A 16,823-nucleotide genomic window follows, 5' to 3' on the forward strand; every position below is an offset into this window, starting at 1 on the left:
GCACAGCAGAGGTGGGTGGTGAGGACAGGTAGTGAGGCAGGCACCACACCTGACATCCACACACACACACACACACAAAGTCCTAATTGTGGGTTCTTCATCACTGAACTGGGGCAAACTGCACGGGGTACCTCTCTGCCGTGAATGTGACAAGTTGCTTTTGAAGTATATGTCAACACAAAATCGTTCAAAAATCCCTTGCCTCGCTATCGGGACAACTGGGGGCCTTAAGCAGTAAAAGGCCGTTTGGATTGTAGTGTGTGGGTGTGTCCGGTTGGAGTGTAGTGTGTGGGTGTGTCCGGTTGGAGTGTAGTGTGTGGGTGTGTCTGGTTGGAGTGTAGTGTGTGGGTGTCTGGTTGGAGTGTAGTGTGTGGGTGTGTCTGGTTGGAGTGTAGTGTGTGGGTGTGTCCGGTTGGAGTATAGTGTGTGGGTGTGTCCGGTTGGAGTGTAGTGTGTGTGGGTGTCCAGTTGGAGTGTAGTGTGTGGGTGTGTCTGGTTGGAGTGTAGTGTGTGGGTGTCTGGTTGGAGTGTAGTGTGTGGGTGTGTCTGGTTGGAGTGTAGTGTGTGGGTGTGTCTGGTTGGAGTGTAGTGTGTGGGTGTGTCTGGTTGGAGTGTAGTGTGTGGGTGTGTCTGGTTGGAGTGTAGTGTGTGGGTGTGTCTGGTTGGAGTGTAGTGTGTGGGTGTCTGGTTGGAGTGTAGTGTGTGGGTGTGTCTGGTTGGAGTGTAGTGTGTGGGTGTGTCTGGTTGGAGTGTAGTGTGTGGGTGTCTGGTTGGAGTGTAGTGTGTGGGTGTCTGGTTGGAGTGTAGTGTGTGGGTGTGTCTGGTTGGAGTGTAGGGTGTGTCTGGTTGGAGTGTAGTGTGTGGGTGTCTGGTTGGAGTGTAGTGTGTGGGTGTGTCTGGTTGGAGTGTAGTGTGTGGGTGTCTGGTTGGAGTGTAGTGTGTGGGTGTGTCTGGTTGGAGTGTAGTGTGTGGGTGTCCGGTTGGAGTGTAGTGTGTGGGTGTCCGGTTGGAGTGTAGTGTGTGGGTGTGTCTTGTTGGAGTGTAGTGTGTGGGTGTGTCTGGTTGGAGTGTAGTGGGTGTCCGGTTGGAGTGTAGTGTGTGGGTGTCTGGTTGGAGTGTAGTGTGTGGGTGTGTCTGGTTGGAGTGTAGTGTGTGGGTGTGTCTTGTTGGAGTGTAGTGTGTGGGTGTGTCTGGTTGGAGTGTAGTGTGTGGGTGTGTCTGGTTGGGGTGTAGTGTGTGGGTGTGTCCGGTTGGCGTGTAGTGTGTGGGTGTGTCTGGTTGGAGTGTAGTGTGTGGGTGTGTCCGGTTGGAGTGTAGTGTGTGGGTGTCTGGTTGGAGTGTAGTGTGTGGGTGTCCGGTTGGAGTGTAGTGTGTGGATGTGTCTTGTTGGAGTGTAGTGTGTGGGTGTGTCTGGTTGGAGTGTAGTGTGTGGGTGTGTCTGGTTGGAGTGTAGTGTGTGGGTGTCCGGTTGGAGTGTAGTGTGTGGGTGTCTGGTTGGAGTGTAGTGTGTGGGTGTCTGGTTGGAGTGTAGTGTGTGGGTGTATCTGGTTGGAGTGTAGTGTGTGGGTGTGTCTGGTTGGAGTGTAGTGTGTGGGTGTCTGGTTGGCGTGTAGTGTGTGGGTGTGTCCGGTTGGAGTGTAGTGTGTGGGTGTGTCTGGTTGGAGTGTAGTGTGTGGGTGTCTGGTTGGAGTGTAGTGTGTGGGTGTGTCTGGTTGGAGTGTAGTGTGTGGGTGTGTCTGGTTGGAGTGTAGTGTGTGGGTGTCTGGTTGGAGTGTAGTGTGTGGGTGTGTCTGGTTGGAGTGTAGTGTGTGGGTGTCTGGTTGGCGTGTAGTGTGTGGGTGTCTGGTTGGAGTGTAGTGTGTGGGTGTGTCTGGTTGGAGTGTAGTGTGTGGGTGTGTCTGGTTGGAGTGTAGTGTGTGGGTGTCTGGTTGGCGTGTAGTGTGTGGGTGTGTCTGGTTGGAGTGTAGTGTGTGGGTGTGTCTGGTTGGAGTGTAGTGTGTGGGTGTGTCTGGTTGGAGTGTAGTGTGTGGGTGTGTCTGGTTGGAGTGTAGTGTGTGGGTGTGTCTGGTTGGAGTGTAGTGTGTGGGTGTGTCTGGTTGGAGTGTAGTGTGTGGGTGTCTGGTTGGAGTGTAGTGTGTGGGTGTGTCTGGTTGGAGTGTAGTGTGTGGGTGTCTGGTTGGCGTGTAGTGTGTGGGTGTCTGGTTGGAGTGTAGTGTGTGGGTGTGTCTGGTTGGAGTGTAGTGTGTGGGTGTGTCTGGTTGGAGTGTAGTGTGTGGGTGTCTGGTTGGCGTGTAGTGTGTGGGTGTGTCTGGTTGGAGTGTAGTGTGTGGGTGTGTCTGGTTGGAGTGTAGTGTGTGGGTGTGTCTGGTTGGAGTGTAGTGTGTGGGTGTCTGGTTGGCGTGTAGTGGTTGTACACCTGCCATTCGTGTGCAAGACCCATTGATCTCCCGCCGCTAGGCGCCTTGCCGATGGTTCCGGCAGGAAGGGCCGGCGGGCGCGGGCGGGGGCGGGGGCGCGGGCGGGGGCGGGGGCGGGGGGCATCTCTGTTCAGGCTGTTTGAAAGAAAAGTGGTTAAGTACAGAAAAAACACGGCCATTGCCACTCAGTCAGAGGCTCAATGGACACATGTGTGCTACTACTGCCATTCAGTGACTCAGAGGATGTCAACTCAAACATGGCTTCACTGGCCCTCGTTCCCTCGGTGGGGTGTGAAGACACCTCCATCCCCAAATTCTGGCCAATATTTCTCTCTCCCCGAGTCACTAACCGACTGCCACCCCCATTGTACGCTGTTGGTAGCAAGTATCAAGAGCCTATTTGGCCTCAGAGCAGTGCGCAAGAGTCAGCAGGCGGAACACCGGCCCCTGTTTCATCTCCCCCTGCAATAGCCCAGCACCGTGATTCCAACCAAGAAAAGTTGAGTGTGCCGGGATCTTCCTGCCAGCTCTGGACTCAGGGGTGGAATCTTCCCCCTCGCTCAGCCCATAGGATCAGCTGTATCGCTGGCCATCAGGTCAAAGAAGCAGAGACAGGTTCCACTGGCAGGCAAGTCACTGAGGAGGCAGACACACACATTATGTACCATTGACGCCGGACATCGGCACACCCCATAGACATTCTCTCCCCTTGAGGGTCCGTACACAGAAGAGGGATTGCTTTGATTGGAAAAGGCATATTGGATTTTTGAAAGCACTCCCGTGGGATGTATTTAACTTTGTTCTTCTATCTCGAATCCAACAACATAGACAGTGGTCAGAACCTTCATCCTTCTCTCTAATCGCATTCTCCTTGTTGTATGCGGGACAGGTACAGCACAGCTTAATTTTGAACTAGAACAAGCCAATGTTGCACCTGACCAAGAATGGACCGTGTAGAGGGAGCTTTACTCTGTATCTAACCCTGTGCTGTACCTGTGCTGGGCGTGTTTGACGGGACGAGATGGAGGAATATTAATGGATGAAGCCTGGACTGTCGACCTCTGATTCTTCCTGACCATCGAAAAATTCCCAGTGTATCGGGGAACTCTTCCAATCTCAGTTTCACTCTGGGTCACCTTGCTGGTTTCCAATTGGCTGACTGACACTGATGGTGTGTGGATTCCAGGAAAGAACAAATGTTGGAAAAATCCCATTACGCATAAGGAGCTTTCGCAACTTTGGAAAGAAGCCAGTGTACGGACCCTCTGCTATTATCACCCTGTGACTGTTGTGGGGGGCAGACTGCGTGACACCAGAACCAACCCGTTTTAAGAATCATCACATTGATAACCGAGCATCAAGGCCGAAACCGCCAAGATAAGTATTTCCCCGCCACCTTCCCAATCCCTGGATTTTCCAGTCTGACGAACGGCCGGGTCCAGGAGATAAGCTTGGTCCCAGCCGACTCCCCCAAAGTTCAATCAGATCCCCTCTTAGCTCAGTTACCACATCCGGACAGACTGATTTTGGGAAATAGCCAAGTCTGGGTGGTCAGCAATGTGATCCCTTGGCCAATAAATAAATCCCCTCAGAAGCTCTGACGCATGCCCGCCCCTCCCCCTCCACCCACACATCTCCCCCATCCTCCCTTTCCTCTCACACCTTGCCTTTTACCAGCTGGTTAACAGGTCCACTCTGTGCCGTGCAGTCAGCTCCCCGCCCCACCCCTCACATGCCCTCCCCTCACCCAACAGTCACAAGTTCATGTCACAGCAGCAGGACGTGGCCCAAAGCAGAGACGTGCCACCTCTCCCAAAGGAAATCTCATACTGTAGTCGTAGCAACCGAGGAGAGAGCTGCTGCATGATTTGACAGCAAATCGGAGAAAGGAGCGGGTAAACTTCCTGGTCATCTGTTCTGCTCCAGGTTCTTCCACAGGGCAGCATTGCCCATCCAATGGCAGCCAGACGATTTCCCGATTACTTCAGGCGTTTAAAGTAAGCAAATCCGATGACTCCAACCTCCAGATCACCATAGCAACCTGTAATCATTGCCCCTTCCCTGTTAGGCCCAGGAGGCTCCTCCAGATCACTATAGCAACCTGTTCTCATTGCCCCTTCCCTGTTCGGCCCAGGAGGCTACCCCCAGGTCACTATAGCAACCTGTTCTCATTGCCCCTTCCCTGTTCGGCCCAGGAGGCTACCTCCAGGTCACCATAGCAACCTTTTCTCATTGCCCCTTCCCTGTTAGCCCCAGGAGGCTACCTCCAGGTCACCATAGCAACCTTTTTCATTGCCCCTTCCCTATTAGGCCCAGGTGACGCCTATCTCCAGGTGACCACAGCAACCAGCTGTGGATACCTTGGTCCTTGCACAAATGGATGTCATAGGCTAAGGGGATCAGATACATCAGATTTTAATGGAGCCCAAAGTTAAAATTCAGCTAGACTCTCTCTTCTAAATGGGGATAATTAATGCATTTTGTTCTGCAGAACTGTTGTTGGGTGCATATTGTCCATAGCATGTATCAGACACAAATGGTCATAAATGCACAATGTTTATGGGATGTATGTTATGCAATAAGTTGGGGGTAGGTAGGGGGAGGGGAGGTGGTGGGGGAGGTGTTCCATGAGGGGTTAAGGTACACAGATGAGAATCTGTTATCCATTCATCTTCTGCGTAGTTGCTAACTTTAGGGTAGGGGATGGCAGGGGTTGGGGGGTGGGGTGGGTCTTGTGGTGCTTCCGAGCCACCCCAGGAATTGATGAATGGATAACAGATTCTCATCTGTGTACCTTAACCCCTCATGGAACACCTCCCCCACCACCCCCCCCTCCCCCTACCTACCCCCAACTTATTGCATAACATACATCCCATAAACATTGTGCATTTATGACCATTTGTGTCTGATACATGCTATGGACAATATGCACCCAACAACAGTTCTGCAGAACAAATTGATGACCCCAGGAAGGTTCGGCCAAACAGGTTTGCATGTCCACCTGTAAATTCCTCTAATACGCCAATGGCAAGCGATAAGAGGCTCCTGGTCAACCACACTTGACTCGGAGTGGCACCCCTCAAGCTATGGCCTCTATGGCAGCAAGGTGGCACAGTGGTTCACACTCTTGCCTCACTGCAAGAAGGACCAGGGTCCGATACCGGTCTCGGGTTACTATGAAGAGTTTGCATATTCCTCCGGGTGCTCCAGTTTCTTCCCACAGTCCAAAGATGTGCTGGTTAGGTGAATTGGCTATGATAAACTGCCCCTTAGAATGTCCAGAAGGTTAGGTGGAGTTACTGGGGGGGGGAGGGGGGGGGGGGAGTGGTGGGCTTTGAGATAGGGTGCTCTTTGAGAGGGTCGGTGCAGGCTCAATGGGCCGAATGGCCTCCTTCTGCACTGTAGGGATTCTACGATGTTATTCTATGATTCTTGTGACACCCAAGCGACAAAGCATTTGAGGGTGGCGGAAATCTGAACTCCGGCCAGTCGATAGTGGCCACCTGGAATTTTCAAGGTGGGGACCAGTACATTTGCGGTCGGTCCAGGTCACAAAGGATAAGGGGGGAAGGCTGGCAAATGGAGTTTTGCTGCAGATCAGCCATGGTACTGATGATTTATTGGTGCCTCATACCACCCCCCACCCCATCCTTGCAACATTTCTGTTGTACACCGCTTTGGGAGCTGGCCACGCCAGGTGAAGTCTATCGGCTAGCCCAAAAAAAGGGGCCACACCCTCCTCATGCACCACAAACTTGCGGCCAAGGACAATTCTCACAAGGCAGGAACAGGAAAATGCCATTCAGCCCCTCCAACCTCTTCGCCATTCTATGTGTCCGCGGCTGAGCTGTTTCTGAACTCCATCCTCCATTGGTGGTTCTGCAAAACCTTTACTTAACAGATATCTACCATGGTCAGCTTTGACTCCCTCGGCCTTGAAAGTTTTTTTTGTGGGGGGTGGGGGAAAGATTGTTCCAGATGTCCATAACCCTTTATGCGAAAAAAGTGATTCATGAGTGACTTAGTTCCAATTTTAAGGTTCTGCCCTCGTTCTGACACCCCCCCCCCCCCCCCCCTCTCTTTATATCTCTCTCCTATAAAATACACTCGCCCTTAATATTCAGGGAAAGACAGAACTTTGTCTGTCCTATTCTGGGACGCTTCCATCCTCCCAGCATGCCCCAACCAGGTCCCGGTCCCGTTCGGGCACAGCAGCTGCCCACATCCTACCACTCCCCACTGAGGCAGTGGCGAGAAAGATGGCGGCGCGGTGCGGGCAACCGCGTTACCTGGGTAGCGTCACCCTCGATGACTTGCGGGATCTCTTCTGTGACTGTTACATCGACGTAGTCCTGCCCGGCCGGATGGGTCTCAAAGGGGAACTCCTCCTCGTAGAGGGCCGGGTCTGTCGGATCCTGCACACGATCGTAACGGGAGAAGAAGGAAGTTAGCAGCTTTAAGCATTTGGTGAGGAGTAGGGGAAGGGGGTGGTCAAGCAGCGAGAGAAGAGGCGATGCCATGAAGCCCATTATCGTGGAGATAATGGGGTCGCCGTGAGCAGGATGGAAGTGGAAAGATGGTGTGAGAGACGGTGGGAATGAGCGGGTGAAAAGAGAGGATGATGTGAAGGAGAGAGAGAGATGATGGGATTATCCGGGGATCTTTCTGCAGCGGGCGGAGAGGAAAGATCGGGATAATGGCCCACCTTTGCAATATTTGCGATTCTACCTGTTGGAACCCGTTCGTCCGGCTCTTCTGTTGGGCGGTTCTGCCAGTGGCGGCCTTGGTCGCGGCTCGGAGCTTGACCGCAGAGTTCCGGCTGGCGGTCAACTTGACGGCAGCAGGCTTCGGGAGGGACGCCTTTTTTGGGGGGGTCGCACCAGCCTTGGACACTTTGGCTTTCAGTTTGGTGGAGCCGCTTGCCGCCTGCTTCTGCCCGTTGGCTTTCCCTTTCTGGAAGATGGCGATGAGAAAGACGGGATGGAGAAAGCCATGGAAGAGATGAGATGAGAAAGAGAGAGAATGGACATGACCAATGGAGTGAAATGAAATGGGGCAACATATGGCAGCCATGAGGAATCCCCATTGTCCACCAGTCTTGTAGGGTGAGCACCAGGTCTGAACAGTGATAAGACCATGCCCACTTCTAACCCCATGCTAGTGAATTATCCCTGCCCTTCATTGAAACCCAAACTGCACTTTCCTGTCAACGGAAGCGCTCGCTGTTCTGCTATCTCCCATTGGGTGCTTGAACCGTGAGCCCAAGTTGATCGCTCGTGGCTGTGAGGAACCTCCCGGTGGAAGTTCCATATTTGCCTCAGGGGATGCGCTCCCCCCTCCCCCCCGCCTTCCTTTTCCACAGCTCACCAAAATATGTACGAACAAATGAATTAGGAGCAGGAGTAGGCCACTTGGCCCCTCAAGCCTGCTCTGTTGTTCAATAAGATCATGGCTGATCTGATCGTAACTCTCAACCCCACATTCCTGCCAACCCCGATAACCTTTTTCATCAAGAATCTATCCAGCTCTGCCTTAAAAATATTCACTTCCACTGCATTTTGAGGAAAAATTCCAGAGACTTCAGTCTCTCAGAGAAAAATATTCTCCTCATCGTGGTCTTAAATGAGTGACCCCTTATTTTTAAACATTGACCTCCCCGCTAGTTCTAGATTCTTCCACAAGAGGAAACATCCTCTCCACATTCACCCTGCCAGTACCCGTCAGGATCTTCAAGGTTTTCATCAAGTCACGTCTTAACTCTTCTAAACTCCAGTGGAGACAAATGTAACCTCTCCAACCTTTCCACATAAGACATTCCGCCCATTCTTGGTATTAGTCGAGTAAACCTTCTCGGAGCAGCTTCCAAGGCTTAACCTGAATTAATGGTCGTGTTTCCGTGTGTGTGCGTGAGTGAACGAACGTGAATTTTTTCTTTATAAATTTAGAGTACCCAATTTTTTTTTCCCAATTAAGGGGCAATTTAGCATGGCCCATCCACCTACTTTGCACATCTTTGGGTCATGGGGGCGAAACCTACACAAACACGGGGTGAATGTGCAAACTCTTCACGGGCAGTGACCCAGAGCCGGAATCGAACCTGGGACCTCGGCGCCGTGAGGCAACAGTGCTAACCACTGCACCACCGTGCTGCCCTTGAAGAGCGTGTGTGAGTGAAATGTGTTTGCATGAGCATAGGGCCAACTAGTCAAATCTCTTTCAGTCTCTCATGCTCGCAGATAGTCTCAGTCGTCCCTTGGTTACACATTCAAGCAGTCTCAGTCCCGCTTTCTCGGTCTCTTTCCCTTTCTCACACACTGATCATCCGTCTGCCTCAATTGCTGTTACTCACTCACTGACGGTCCATCTCATTGAAAACGTATAAAATCCTGACAGGGCTGGACAGACTGGATGCAGTTACACGGCCGGGATTCTGCCTTCTGGGGACTAAGTCCCCACACCGGTGGGAAAACCGGCGCCAACCATTCCGGCATTAACAGCCCCTGAAAGTGCGGAATTCTCTGCACTTTCGGGGGCTAGGTGGATGGTGGAGGGCTTGGTGCCACTCCAGCTGGCATGAGTTTGCGCATGCACGGACCGGCCGTCGTATTTCCGCGCATACGCGGGGTTCTCTTCTCCGCACCCCCCCCCCTCTTCCCGGGCAATATGGCGGAGCCCTACAGGGGCCCGGCACAGAGGAGAGAAGTTCCCCCCCCCACGGAACAAGCCCGCCCGCAGTTCGGTGGGCCCTGATCACGGGCCAGGGCACCATGAGGCACCCCCCCTCCCCCCCGGAGTCGGATCCCGCCCCCCGCGCCCCCCCCAACGAGGACCGCCCTCGTATCCTCACCTGTCAGGTCCCGCCGTGCATGAGGTGAGTAATTCACGCCGGCGGACTGGCAAAAAGTCTGGCCCATTGGGGCCCGGAGAAGCGCCGGGACGGGCCGCTGTGAACGGCCCCCCGCCAACGTGGCGGGAATCCCACCGCCACCTGGAAAACGGCGCTGGAGAATAGGGCAGGTCAGGGATTCTCTGACCTGGGGGATTCTCCGACTCGGCGGTGGGGGGTGGGGGGGGGGGGGGGGGGGGGGAGGAGAGTCGGAGAATCCCGGCCGGGTTTCCTTGGGTTGAGGGAGTCTAGAACAAGGGGGTCACATGACCGGGATGAAGAGAAACTCCTTCACTCAGATGGTGGTGAACCTCTGGAAGTCGCTGCCCCAGAAGGCAGTGGAGGCCAAATCACTGAATATATTTAAGGAGGAAATAGATAGATTCTAGATTCTAAACGTGTCAAGGGATGCAGGGAATGCACGGCGGTGTGGTGTTGAGATGAAGAATCAGCCATGATCACACTGAATGGCTCAATGGGCCTATTTTCTCTGTTTCTATCTCTCCCCATCCAATCTCTGCGCCCATGCCCATTGCTCCACCCTCCCGTCCCACCCTCCCCACCACCACACAAATCCCACAAAGTCTTATGATGATCACGACTTGGTGCTCTTGGCAAACCCTAAAACATGGAAGCGATCGATGATGATAAGCAGCAGGAGCAGCAGATGATAACAGGAGACAACTCGGGACGCACAGGACACACCTTGGACATACACACAATTGGCACATGCCGGGCTCCCTACCCTTCTTCTTTTTACCTGCCCCAGATCAGCATTTCCAACAGCTCCCTCAGTCACTGGCACGGTGGGTGGAGCAAGTGTGTGAAACTCAGCGTAATAGTCATAGTACTCGTAATCCTCGTCATAGTACTATGAGTGACGGAGACAGCAAAAAGAAAACACAGCAGAAGTGTTAAAGCGGAAATTAAGAGATCTTCACAAGTTTCTGTTCATGTTAGGGTGGAAGAATGGAGATGTAGGTCGCTTACAAAAAAATTAAGAGGGGATTGGTCATTGCTGACCGCAAAGGGTTAGGCAATCAGAAGGTGACAGAGTTGCTCACTAACTGATAAGAGGACCTCCAAGATACTGTACGAAGGGTCTCACTTGACTTCAAAGCCCACTCGACTTCAAAGCCCACTCACCATTCCAGAGAATGTTCCAGTGACTCCACCAGAATAGATCGTTTTAATTCGTTCAGGTGATGTGGGAACTGCTGGCTCGGCCCAGCATTTGTTTCCCATCTTTAATTGCCCCTTGGGAAAGTAGTGGTGAGCTGCCTTCTTGAACTAAGGAGCCTTTGTGAGTTCCTGCAGTACATCTAGCCGCTGGTCCACACGGTGGTTACTGATGGTAGTGGAGGGAGTGAATGTTTGTGGAAGGGGTGCCAATCAAGCGGGGCTGCTTTGTCCTGAATGGCGTTGAGCACCTTGAATGTTGTTGGAGCTGCACACACCCAGGCAAGTGGGAAGTATTCCATCATATTCCTGGCTTGTGCCTTGTAGATGGTGGACAGGCTTTGGGGGGGGGGGGGGGGGGTGGTCCAGGAGGTGAGTTACTCACCGCAGGATTCCTGGCCTCTGACCTGCTCTTGTAGCTGCAGTATTTATATGGTAGACCTCAGGATGTTGACAGTGGGGGATTCAGTGATGGTAATGCCATTGAATGTCATGGGGAAGATGGCTATCGGTCCAAATGGAATTGATGTGCAGGAGTCTTGGAGGAGCCGCTTACTACAGGCTGTTCAAGGGCTCTCCCTACTGGTTCCACTCAAGCTATTAGCTGACAGTGCTGCTGGACAAGGGGTGGGCCACTGATGGTCTGGCTGGGAGTGACCTTTGACACCTCAGCCAATTGGCCCATGGGAATGGTGCCCAGGCACAGACACCAAGCCTCAGGCCCACCTGGATTCTCCCAGTTAACTCGAGCTATGCATGTTATTCCAGTTGATGGGAGCATGCCCCGAAACTCAGTCAAAGCTGAGGCCTCGATTGCCTCAGAGCAGAGTCAGCTCACCCATCTCAGCCGGCCACCAAAGGGCCTTGGACAAGGGCCTGTCATAGATGCTCCCGTCGTGGAGAGAGGGCGGTGGTATCGCAGGGCAGAACATGAACAAAAAACCATCGGGGAGCAATCTCTTAATTTGCCGTGTGTAATCACAGACCGACCACGCAGTTGTGTTACATTCTTTATTAATACTCTTCACGAGGTGTGTTGCGATAGCCGGTGTAAAAACAATATCTGCACGGGTTAGGGAGGGGGGGGGGGGGATGTTGTAAAGAACTCGGGGTTGTGTTCATCTCGCTCAGTTTAGCTGAGAGACCACATCTTCATTCAGGAGGAAAGGGTGGGGATAGGAGGCTGGCCACCATTCTCCACTCACTAGTCGTCTATATTGTTTGCCTTGTTTAATATCTGCCTTTGCCTGGCCACCGACAGGTAGAAAGTGGCTGGGGTGGGATGGGGCAACAGCGGAGGGTGGGGGAGAGGGGGGAAAAAAATGGTGTGAAACCGTCGACCAGCTCGGGGGCAAGGACGGAGGTGAGGAAGGATCCGTTACAGGTCAAAGGGCTGGAGCCCTGCCCCCTTACCACCATCAAGCATCTCCTCCGCCGCACCCACGAGGGTTCCCTAAAAGGAGGACAAGGCGTTGGCCAGGGATGACATTGGTGGGGGGCTGGGGCGTTTTTACATGGCCACTGGATGTCTCAAAGCGTCTCACAATCTAATTGAGTGTTTTTTTGTTTCGAGCGTAGTCACTGTCGTGATGTAGGAAGTAGCCAATCGGCAGACAGCAGGATTCCACAGACAGCTGACCAGATAATCTGTTCTTTTATGTGGGGTAAATGTCGGTCAGGAGAGCGGGGATAACTCCCCTGCTCGTCTTTGAAATAATGCCATGGGATCCTCTTTATTGCATCCGAGAAAATCGACCGGGCCTATCAGTTTAATGCCTCATTCAAAAGGTGGCACCACAGGCGCTGCGGCAGTCCCTCAGTGCTGCAGCGGAGCGCCAACCTCGGTTCTCTATTTGCGCTCAGTGGGACCCGGGAGAAACCAATGTCACGCACGCCCCCAACCCCACCCCTGCAGCGCCGGGTGAAAATCAGCCCTGCGGTTGCCATGGAAACAAGTGAGTCAGAGAGTGGGGTTTGGTGGCCAGGGTGTGGTGGGGAGGGGAGAGGAGGGGAGGGGGGGATCGCGGGTAGGGGTCGGGGTTGAAGATGAAGCCAGCAGATAAACTGACCGGTGCAGAGATGAACATCCACTGGGGAGCGGAGAGCAGACTGGTGAGCAATTAGCCAGTTAGGGGATCAAAGGATATGGGAAGAAAGCAGGATTAGGCTAGTTGGACGATCAGACATGACCATAGTGAATGGCGGAGCAGGTTGAAGTGTCGAATGGCCTCCTCCTGCTACTATTTTCTATGTTTATCACGTCCCTTCGAGTGGAACAGCACCCGGGTCCTCGGCGCCATGAGGCAGCAGTGCTAGCCATTGCACTACCGTGCCACCCTCTGCAATATTTAATTCTGAGGATTAACCAGTGCAACCAAGCATTTTTCTTCCATTCAGGGGACACCAGACGCCCGAGTTGAGTTTAAATCTTTAATTTTAAAATACCCCAGACTGCATTAAGGAAACGGTTGACGGCGCGGCAGGATTCGAACTCGGGTCTCTGGGTCCGCTGGTCCAGCCACAGGACCGTCACACCACCCCACAGCCATCACTCCATCACCGATATCAATGGCCAAGGACTCAGGAGCTCCATGACCTGTAGAGTGCGCGGTAGGTGGTGGGTGGGCAGAGTAAGGGGGAAGGCTCTCTCTGGCACACTTACATACTCCTTTGCGCTGGGTTCCTGGCTCTGGGGCTGGTCCGGGAGCGGGGTGTCGCAGTCCGGACTGTAGTGCTGGCAATAGTCGTAGGCAGCCCGGGGGTCCGAGGAAATCAGCAGCTGCTGGATGTCACCCTGAGGAAGAGAGAGAGAGAGAGAGAGCGAGGGCATTAGGAGAGACCGAGAAATGGGGCCTCCGGAACGCCTGGAATTAAAAAGCTCCCATAACCAACCCCCCACCCTACCCGCGACTCACCACCACTCCCACCCCACACAATGGTCTGGAACAGTGTCAACAACCTGCGGTTCACTAATGCCACATCCGAAGCTCCCAACCTTCCTTATTGGGATCACATTATCATTTCTTTTAAAAACCTTTAAAAACCATATATTAGTCAAAAGAGAGCCAGTCTCTGTTGCGGGAACAGAAGGGGAATCATAAGAATATATTAATAGAATAGAATCCCTACAGTGCAGGAGGAGACTATTCAGCTCATCGAGTCTGCACTGACCCTCTGAAAGAGTACCCCACCCAGGCCCACTCCCCAGCCTGCAACCCCATCCAACCCACACATCTGTATACACTGATGGGCAATTTTGCACGGCCAACCATCCTAAGCTGTACATCTTTTGGACTGTGGGAGGAAACCAGAGCACCCAGAAGAAACCCACTCCGACACTGGAGAACATGTAAACTCCACACAGACAGTCACCCAAGGCCGGAATTGAACCTGTGTCCCTGGCGTTGTGAGGCAGCAGTGCTAACCACTATGGCACCGTGCTGCTGTTACGCTCTAATGTTACAGTTTCACTGCTTATTTGAATGAAAACATCAACATGCTCTGAATAAACCAGCTGGAAAGTGAGTCATCGCTGTTCCATTAAAGAAAAGGACTTCAAAGTGCACTCAGTGAGTTTTGTGCATGAGCAGTGGGAGAGACCATTTCTGGAGTGAGGCACAGACAGAGTCAGTTTCAAACTTCGGAATTTGAAACAAAATGGGAATACGGAGCAGAACGGGAAGAGGTGCTCCTTGCTTTGTAACTTTTACATCTTCAGCGAGTAGACTTGCCCTACTGTAGCTGAGGCTACAAGAGAGACCTGATTGGTAAGTAATGGGTAAGGTTGCCAAGTCTTTACAACTTTTCTCACTTATAGTTTAATTTGAAGGACAAGGAAAGAAGGGGCATAGAGAATTGGATTTAATCTAATATCAAGTGTCTTCCAAAGGTTTAATTTAAAGCGGGAAGTCATGGCAGGAGAGCTCAAAGCCTTGGTTTGCTCCTCTTGCTCCATGTGGGAAGCCTGGAACATTTCCAGTGCCCGGGACCAGCATGTGTGCAGGATGTGTCTCCAGCTACATCTCCTGGAAGCCTGGGTTTCGGAGCTGGAGCGGCGGCGGAGTGTGTTGTGGGTAGCACGTACAGAGAGATGGTCACACCGCAGGCAGGAAGGGATTGGGTGACCACCCAGGCAGAGCAAGAGAGCTAGGCGGGCAGTGCAGGGATCCCCTGCGGTCATTTCCCTGCAAAAACAGATACACTGCTTTGGATCCTTCCGAGGGGAATGACCTCTCAGGGGAAAGCAGCAGCAGCCAAATTTGCTGCACCACAGCTGGTTCTGCTGCAGAGGGAAAGAGTAAAATGTGTGGAACTGCAATAATTATAGGGGATTCGATTGTAAGGAAAATAGACAGGCGTTTCTGTGGCTGTAAACGAGACTGCAGGATGGTATGTTGCCTCTCACGTGCTAGGTCCAAGGATGTCTCGGAGCGGTTGCAAGACATTCTGAAGGGAGAAGGTGAACAGGGAGTGATTGTGATACACATGGGTACCAACAACATAGGGTAAAAAAGGAATGAGGTCCTAAAATCAGAATATAGAGAGTTAGGAAGAAAGTTGAGAAGTCAGATGTCAAAGGTAGTGATCTCAGGATTACTGCCAGTGCCACGTGCTGGTTAGAGTAGAAATAACAGGATCTATAGGATGACTACATGGCTGAAGAGATGGTGTGAAGGGGAGCATTTCAGATTCCTGGGGCATTGGGACTGGTTCTGGGGGGCGTACAAACAGGATGGGTTACAACTGGGCAGGACTGAGACTGAAGTCTTTGGGGGAGTATTTGCCATAGTGGTTGAGGAAACTAAAGAGACAGTGGGATGGGAAACTATGCAAGGTGTCAGAGGAGGAGGAAACAAGGACAAAAACAAAAGACGGAAAGAAAAGTAATAGGCAGATTCCAACAGGGCCACAGTGAGAAATATTGGGAGGGAGACAAGTAAATGTTAAAAAGACAAGCTTCAAGGCTCCGTGCCTTAACGTGCGGAGCATTAGTAATAAAGTGGATGAAATAATCACGCAAATAGACGTAAATGGGTATGATATAGTCGGGATTATGGAGACGTGACAGGGCGACCAGGGATGGGAACCGAATGTTCAGGAGTATTCAGTATTTAGGAAGACAGACAAAAAGGAGAAGATGATGGAGCTGAATTGCTGGTTAAGGAGGCAATAGTAGGAAGGATATTAGCTCTGACAATGTGGAATCTGTATGGGCAGAGCTGAGAAACACCAAGCAGCAAAAAACGTTAGTGAGTATTTTATATCGACCCCCCAAACAGTGGTGAGGTTGGGAATGGTATTAAACAGAAAATTAGAGATGCACGCGATTCAGGAACATCTGTAATTAAGGGTGATTTTAATCTGCATATAGACTGAGCAAACCACATTAGCCACAAGGGGGCGCAGTGGTGTAGTAGACTAATAATCCAGAGACTCAGGGTCATGTTCTGAGGACCGGGGTTCGAATCCCACCAGGGCAGATAGTGAAATGTGAGTTCAATAAAAATCAGAATTAAAAGTCTAAACGTGATCATGAAACCATTGTCGATTGACGTAAAAACACAACTGGTTCATTAATGTCCTTTAGGGAAGGAAATCTGTCATCCTTAGCTGGTCTGGCCTACATGCGAGTCCCAGACCCACAGCAATGTGGTTGATTCGTGATGCCTTCAGGGATGGGCAATAAATGCTGACCCAGCCAACGAAGCCCACATCCCATGAACAAATAAAGAAACAGAATGTACCATAAAGGAGGAACTCCTGGAGTGAAGAGGATGGTTTTCTGAAGGGGCTGGTTTAGCTTAGTTGGCTAAACAGCTGGTTTGTGATGCAGAGCAAAGCGTGGGTTCAATTCACATGCCAGCTGACATTATTCATGAAGACCCGCCTTGGCAACCTTCCCCTCGCTTCAAGCTAAATCACCACCAGTCAGCTCAACCCCTGAAAGGGGAAAGCAGCTTATGGTCATCTGGGACTATGGTGACTTTACCAATGGGGAGGTGGTGGCATACTGGTATTGTCGCAGGACTAGTAATCCAGAGACACAAGATAATGATCTGGGGACCCCGGTTCGAATCCCATTGGGGCAGGTGATAGAATTTAAACTGGGCAGCACGGTATCACAGTGGCTGCGCAGCTCCAGGGTCCCAGGTTCGATTCCCGGCTTGGGTCGCTGTCTGTGTGAATGTCTACACGTTCTCCCAGTGTCAGCGTGGGTTTCCTCCGGGTGCTCCGGTTTCATCCCACAGTCCAAAGATGTTAGGTGGATTGGCTATCCTAAATTGCTCTTAGTGTCCAAAAATGTTCGGTGGGGTTACTGGATTACAGGGATAGGGTGGAAT

At 52.1% G+C, this 16,823-nt stretch overlaps 1 protein-coding gene across 1 annotated transcript in view; it reads right to left on the reverse strand.

Moving 5' to 3' along the window:
* Positions 1 to 16,823, reverse strand: part of LOC119975553 (collagen alpha-1(V) chain-like) — a 233,818-nt gene that overhangs the window by 116,655 nt on the left and 100,340 nt on the right. The window contains exons 5-7 of the mRNA XM_038815340.1: positions 13,145 to 13,276; positions 7,146 to 7,370; positions 6,707 to 6,832 (exon numbers count right to left, since the gene is read on the reverse strand). Of these exons, the coding sequence (XP_038671268.1) occupies positions 6,707 to 6,832; positions 7,146 to 7,370; positions 13,145 to 13,276 (483 nt within the window). The remainder of the gene's footprint in view (positions 1 to 6,706; positions 6,833 to 7,145; positions 7,371 to 13,144; positions 13,277 to 16,823) is intronic.

Source organism: Scyliorhinus canicula, chromosome 13, assembly GCF_902713615.1.
Source record: "Scyliorhinus canicula chromosome 13, sScyCan1.1, whole genome shotgun sequence".
NCBI classification, from domain to species: Eukaryota; Metazoa; Chordata; class Chondrichthyes; order Carcharhiniformes; family Scyliorhinidae; genus Scyliorhinus; species Scyliorhinus canicula.